The sequence below is a fragment of the Belonocnema kinseyi genome, chromosome 7 (genome assembly GCF_010883055.1).
Source record: "Belonocnema kinseyi isolate 2016_QV_RU_SX_M_011 chromosome 7, B_treatae_v1, whole genome shotgun sequence".
NCBI classification, from domain to species: Eukaryota; Metazoa; Arthropoda; class Insecta; order Hymenoptera; family Cynipidae; genus Belonocnema; species Belonocnema kinseyi.
Genome location: NC_046663.1, coordinates 104,092,373 through 104,099,100, shown reverse-complemented (window position 1 = coordinate 104,099,100; position 6,728 = coordinate 104,092,373). Strand labels below are relative to the sequence as shown.

General features: G+C 28.2%; 2 protein-coding genes across 5 annotated transcripts in view; one reads left to right on the top strand and one right to left on the bottom strand.

The window, feature by feature from the left end:
• The window catches only part of LOC117176130 (neuralized-like protein 4), a 16,125-nt gene extending 15,140 nt beyond the window's left edge, over positions 1 to 985 (bottom strand). For all 3 annotated transcript variants that reach the window (XM_033366199.1, XM_033366200.1, XM_033366201.1), the window contains exon 1: positions 809 to 985. In XM_033366199.1, coding sequence (XP_033222090.1) covers positions 809 to 967 — 159 coding nt within the window. In that variant the 5' untranslated portion in view covers positions 968 to 985. The remainder of the gene's footprint in view (positions 1 to 808) is intronic.
• A 340-nt stretch (positions 986 to 1,325) lies between these two features.
• Positions 1,326 to 6,728, top strand: part of LOC117176131 (N-acetylglucosaminyl-phosphatidylinositol biosynthetic protein) — an 8,892-nt gene continuing 3,489 nt past the window's right edge. For both annotated transcript variants that reach the window (XM_033366202.1, XM_033366203.1), the window contains exons 1-4: positions 1,326 to 1,727; positions 2,942 to 3,098; positions 3,324 to 3,503; positions 3,572 to 3,806. In XM_033366202.1, coding sequence (XP_033222093.1) covers positions 1,696 to 1,727; positions 2,942 to 3,098; positions 3,324 to 3,503; positions 3,572 to 3,806 — 604 coding nt within the window. In that variant the 5' untranslated portion in view covers positions 1,326 to 1,695. The remainder of the gene's footprint in view (positions 1,728 to 2,941; positions 3,099 to 3,323; positions 3,504 to 3,571; positions 3,807 to 6,728) is intronic.

Here is a 6,728-nt window from a genome sequence, read left to right as displayed (position 1 = left end):
TTCATCCTAATATAATGTTAAAAAATAGATCCTTCATAAGATTCCCAATTTTAAATACTATTCGAAAATATTAAAAATCTCTTACTATTTCTGTATATAGCTTGGACATAGGAAACACGGGACTAGGCATAACTTGGGCGAGCGGAGTTGAATCCACTGGAGGGGGGAGAAATTCCATAAGTGGGGAGAGCCGCCATCTTACGATGTGCCATTTGATTATGCGCACGAGCACTTTTGCCGACAAACTGTGCATGAAAATATAAACATGTGGGCGCTGCCATGTTTGTCGCGAGACATCAAAAGGTGGCGGACCTTCCCCCCTCATTGCATCACCCCCGCAATCGCATGTCTAGTCCCTTGTTTCCTATGTCCATCGTCCATGGTATATAGGTAATCTAATGCGAGAAAATTTTGCATATTAGTTCTCCGTTAAAAATTACATTATCGTCTTTTCCCATGATACTAATTTATTTACACTCATGAAATTAGGGTCCTCTACAATAGTGACAGTCTAGCTGCAATTTAAGTGAATCAAATTTGGAGAATTATTTAAATCTAATGAGCAATTAATTCGCGATTCAATTCATAATTATAGTCATCTGGCGGATCTGGGGTGAATCGAACCTAGAAAACAATAAGACACCAAAACCATATTTCCTTTTTTTATTAGACCTCAAATAAATAACCGCAGGCTAGAGAAAGAATAATATCATCGATGGAGTTTACAATTCCTCATAATTATAAGATTTGATGGATGTTTGATTCGAGATATGTGTGATGAGATTCGTTGCCAAATCACTCCACGTACCTTTTTGTCGATGCGAACTTCGAAAAGTTCATCATCCTTGAGCGGCTCGGCACTAAGTACAAGTCCATAATTGTACTCAGAAAAATTCCGCACAGCCGTGCAATTATTATTAATTAAACTCACACGGTCCCCACATTTTCGATGAAACATTTCGACCATTCGTGTTTGATGTTTATGGTATAATCAACCCCCCTCCCGCAAAAACACTATTTTCAGCTCAGTTTCCAAATTCGGCCAGACCTGGCAGGGCGGCAGCATGAGCAACCGGAAATCACGTGATACATCTCTTGACACTTCCTTAAATAAAAAATGAAAAAAAATGAAAAATTATTGTTTAATTATTAGTTTTACAAATTTGCAATAAAGTAATAATTATTTATGTTATTTCTTCAACCATTTTTAATCTAGTTTAGATCAATTTATATTTTCGAGAAATTTAAAAGTCATGAACTTGACTCAGAGTCTTTTAAGTGACAGCTCACAGCTGTCTCGGTTTCAAATGTCAACATTGACCTGACACTGATCTCAAACTCAACGATCTAACAGCTGATCGTGATCAAGCCGTTTTTTCGTATTAGCTTGATAGATATAAAAAATTCTTATTGATAATTTGTTTGATAATTTAGTTTTTTTTCTATGAATTATTTGAGTTTTGCAAATTTAATTTCGTATAAGATTAGAAGATAAGAAAAATTATACAAACCATACAAACTAATTCTTGAAAAGTGAGGTTATGTGTCCACAATGGGACATTTCACCATTAAATTTTTTTTTGTTATGAATAAGTATATGTGGGCATAGAGTGCCAACGTGAAGATGGATGATGTCATATTTATGTTGTAAATAAGTCGTTAGAATAATGCATTGATTCTTTAAAGAATTTTGTTATGAGCATGGACCCAGTGAAGCACAAAATTTGGTACGTACTGGTTTTTATTATTTTACAAGGGGAATAAAATGCAATACGGTGGTTCTTATTTATACTTATATTGGTGGATTTTTTAAAAGAATTAAGCTGCCCCCCCCCCCCAGTTTTTTTTAATGTCCCCCAAAAAGAAAATTTCTAAATTAGAGCAAAGTCGGTGAACAGGGGTCTCCCAAAGACCATGAAGTTTCCCATTGATTAAACATGGGGAAAAGTCAGTTTTTTGTAAGTCCAATATTTAAAGGTGATGAAATATTAAAAATAATTTCGTATTTTAGTATGTTGTTCAGAAACTTTTAGAGAATTAGAATCAATCGTAAATTTTGTCTTTAAGTACATAGTTCACCTAAAACAAGCAGGAGAAACAGTTTATCATAGAAAATTTTCGACAGGTTTTAATATTTTCAAATGCTAGTTGTTTTCTAAGAATGCTTGTAAATGTTTCGACAATTTTAAGTTATTTAACCGATTTTATTTTTTTAATATAATATAATAGAAATATAGTTGTTAAATTATTTAATCAAATTAAGTTATTGTTATAATTGATTCAATAATTCATGGTGTCTAGAAAATACGTTCATTTCGCAACTTACCTGAAAAAAGAAATTTGTTTAAACAAATTATTATTGTTTAAACAATAAAAAATTAGTTGACAGATGACTGGGTATTCTTCAATGCCCGATTAATGATCATTTACGAAAAAAAAATTAAGAAGTGTTAATTAACCGCAATATTAAGTAAAATTCAAATTTGTCACTTATGCGGTTCTCTTTTGGGTACCCGACATTTATGATTGATTTTTAGTCTCTGACGAATTCTGAACAATATGCTGAAATAGGGAATTATTTGTAACATATCGCGTTTAAGTATTATATTTACAAAAAGCTGACTTTTCCACGTTAAATCAATGGGAAAATTCATGGTCTTTGCGCGATCTCTAAATCTTAACCGATTTCGCTCAAATTAGGCATGTGACACGTGAACAAAACTGGTGGATGAGAGCCAAGAAATTCGGAAAGTGAAAAATAAGGGCCACTCTAATAATAGATTTAGTAACACAAAATATAGGCCATTTCCCATTATAATTATAAATTTGAATTTTTCCTGAGTAAAATTCTTTTCAAGGACTCTTAAATTTCAATACTTTCTGATATTTTGTGAATCATACATTTGAGTACAGTAATAATAAAATATCTTATTATTTTCAGTATGGTTTCGGACTTTTTTTACCCCAATATGGGAGGCGTGGAACAGCATATTTTTAATTTGTCCCAGTGTTTGATTCAAAGGGGCCATAAAGTTGTTATCATGACACATGCATATGGAGATAGAATAGGAATTCGTTACATGACAAACGGCCTGAAAGTAAGTATTATTTTTTTAACAATTTTTCAATAAACTGTAATGTAGAATTCGCAACTTTAAACTATGAATACTTCTGCATGATTGATAAAAAATTCCACACTAAATGCAACAAAAAAAAACGCTTATAATTATATGTTGTGAAAACAAATTAGTGAATATTTCTGTAGTATTATGTGTAGTTTGCAACTATATTAAGTCGCGCTAATCACTAGTTTCATATTTTAGGTTTATTATTTGCCTATAAAGGTATTTTACAACCAATGTATTCTTCCAACAATGGTCTGTTCCATTCCTTTGATAAGATATATTTTTTTACGTGAACAAATTGAAATAATTCACGGCCATTCTGCATTTTCTGCTCTGGCCCATGAAGGAATGTTGATCGGTAGATTACTAGGGTTAAAGGTATGTAAATGTTATTATTATCTCTATTGAATTATGAAAAAGGAAATATAGTCTTTCATATTTTTCAGACTGTTTTCACAGATCATTCCTTGTTCGGTTTTGCGGACGCTTCTGCGATTTTGACGAACAAATGCTTAGAGATTTCTTTAGCGGATTGCAATCATTGTATATGCGTGTCACATACGGGTAAAGAAAATACTGTAATGAGAGCTAAGGTTCATAGAGAAAGAGTTTCAGTGATTCCAAATGCCGTAGATACGGCGCTTTTTACTCCTGACATTCGCCAAAGAAGTAAAGACTGCAGTAAGTTTTTTAATTTTCCACCGTAACTCTTCTAACCTAACCAGTACACTATATCGGGTTGGCCGCTGGTTCGGGGAAAAAAATCTTTCTTGACCGGGAATTTCACGAATTTTCAGAAGAAATCCTACCCCATTTCGATTTTACAGTTTTTTAAATGATGAAAATGCAGTTTTTAAGATTTAAACAATTAAGAAATAAAGCATTTAAATATGAAAATGTTTGTTAGAAAATAGTTTTATTTTATCAACTGTAAATATAAATAAATAAATAATTTTTAAACTGGATATCTGAACAATAATTGATTTGACCAAACGATTCTAGATTTGTTGAACATTGGAGAATTTCCAGATTGTAACAGTTTCAATTCGAAAGTCTTAATAAGAATTTAAATTAATATATCACTTATTCCGATAATTTTATTTTTACATGAAAATTTTCATGGTTTATCAATAAAATATTTTTAAGTCAAAGTCTTAGGTCTTCCTTTATATAATTTTTTATATTTAATAAATAAATTTATTAATATGTTATTTCTATTATTTTTTTTAGTAAATAAAAAATGTAAACGTGCGTTTGAAACTTTATGAAATATTATCGACTTAAAAATAACTCCATAATAATATAGTCGTAATTAAAGATTTTTATTACATTTAAAATATTGTTTGAGTCTAAATTATTTAATTTTTAACCCATTTAATTTGAAATGTTTTAATTTAGAAAAAGAATAAGTATTTAATATTTAGCAATATTTCACTGTTCATTTAAGACGAGTAAATTGCAACCAAATATTTAAAAGAAAATAATTTAAAACTAAGTTGTTTTACATAGAAAGCTTTGAATCTCTAGGATTTCGAAGAGCTTTTAAACTTTTAGCGTTACAATTTTAATTGTTCTATTTAAAAAATGTTTAATTTATAAGTGAAATTGTTAGATTTTGACGTGTAAATAACAATTGAACACTTATTATTTGCATAAAAAATTTGAGTCATTTGAAGAGATATTCAGAAGTTTTAATAGGATTCAAAATTAATGAAAAAATTGAAATTATTTCAAGTTATTTGAACGAAGCGTGTTAACATTTTTTTAGAACCTCTAAATATATTTTAAAAATAATCGAATTTTTCCTACAATTTTTGTAAAACCCTGCAAATTAAAAAAAATCTTAAAATCTTAAACTTTTTGTTACAATAATTTTTTAAAATGAAAAATCATTTTCTATTTTCCTAAGAATCTTAAAAAAAAATTAATTTTTTTGAAGCCTTTCACAATTCTTAAAAAACTTATAAATTTTTTGTTTGAAATCTGTGAAAATCTACATTTTGTTTTAAATTTAACTGTAAGTATTTGAAATTATTTCAAGTTCTAAATTTAATTCGAATATTTTTAAACTTATAAATATCTCTTAAAATTACTCTAATTTTTTTACAAATAATAAGTGTTCTATTCTTATTTATAAATTTACATTTTGAGGATTTTTTTAAGTGCAGGATTTTCTAAAAGTTATAGAAAAAATCAATTCATTTTAAAATATATTTAAAAGTTCTGAAAAAAATTTCAAAAATTATTCTGAATTTGGAAAAATTTTAAACGGCTTCTAGATTTCTCAAGATTTCGACACAAAATTTGAAAGCTTTTTAAGGATGCCTAAACTATTTAAAATAAAAATAATTTAACTTATAATTTAAGAACTGTAAAGTTAATTTTTGTAAATTTTCAATATGTCTAGCTTAAAGTTACTTAAAATAATATAATTTTGAACCTTTTTAAAGTTCATTGTTTGATTCTTTAATTAAGAGTATTGAAAATGTTAACGTAGATTTATATTTTTGGAACTTCATCTGAATATTTGAACTCTATAATTTATAAAAGTTCTAAATTTTTCAGTTTATTTGCATTTCATTAAAAATATCATTTAATTGGTTGTTTATTGTTTATTACTTCAAATGGAAAAAGGTTTAGAATACAGTTTAGTTTTTTTATTTCATTGAACGTGAAAAATATTTGCGAGTCGGGAAAGAACCGGGATATCACCGAGAATTTTTTTCTTCGATCAGAACGGCCACCCTGTACAGGTGTGAATTTTGAATACCAAAAAAGTTTTCATTGACCAGTGTTAGATAGTAACTTGTTACAAGTAACTAAGTTACTAAAACGTTACAATATTTGTAACCTATTGGTTAACTTTGTTAATATTTGAAGTTACTTTGTGGTTTTTGTATAGCTCCTATTAAAATAGGTTTATGGGTCGATTCAGCTCTTTTGTTGAAAATTTGTGTTTATTTAAAATTTTTTTAATGTATCTGCTATATCATCAGAGATTGTACCTTACCACAGAAAATGCTTAACGTCTTAATAAGAATAGATGGAAAATAATATTTTGAAATTAAAATTAAAATAATCAAATTTTAATTTTAATTTTAATTTAATTAAAATTAAAATAATATTTTAATTTAAAAATATTATTTTCCATCTAGTCTTATTAAGACGATAAGCATTTTCTGTTATTGAAGATTCTTAACTTGATCGATATTGTGTAGATTTTCTGCTTTCATGGTTTGGAGGGTTGATCTACTGTCGGTAAGGTACAATCTGTGATGATATAGCAGATACATTAAAAAATTTTAAATAATTACTTGTACCATTAACACCTTACTAAAAATTAGCGTTATGTTCTTGAATTAAGAGTTCTTATAATGATCCCTCTAATAGCTTAATTGGAAAAGCACCTGACCGGAAATCAGAAGTTTTGTGGTTCGTTTCCCAATGGAGTGAAGATGGAGTAGGATCTTTTTTTTCAAGAAATAATTTTAATTTTAATTAAAAAATTTGTGTTTTTGGTTAAATTCAACTATAATTGATTTTGAATTAAATTATTTTTTGGTTGAAATAATATCGAATATTATATTTTTCGTTGAGAATTAT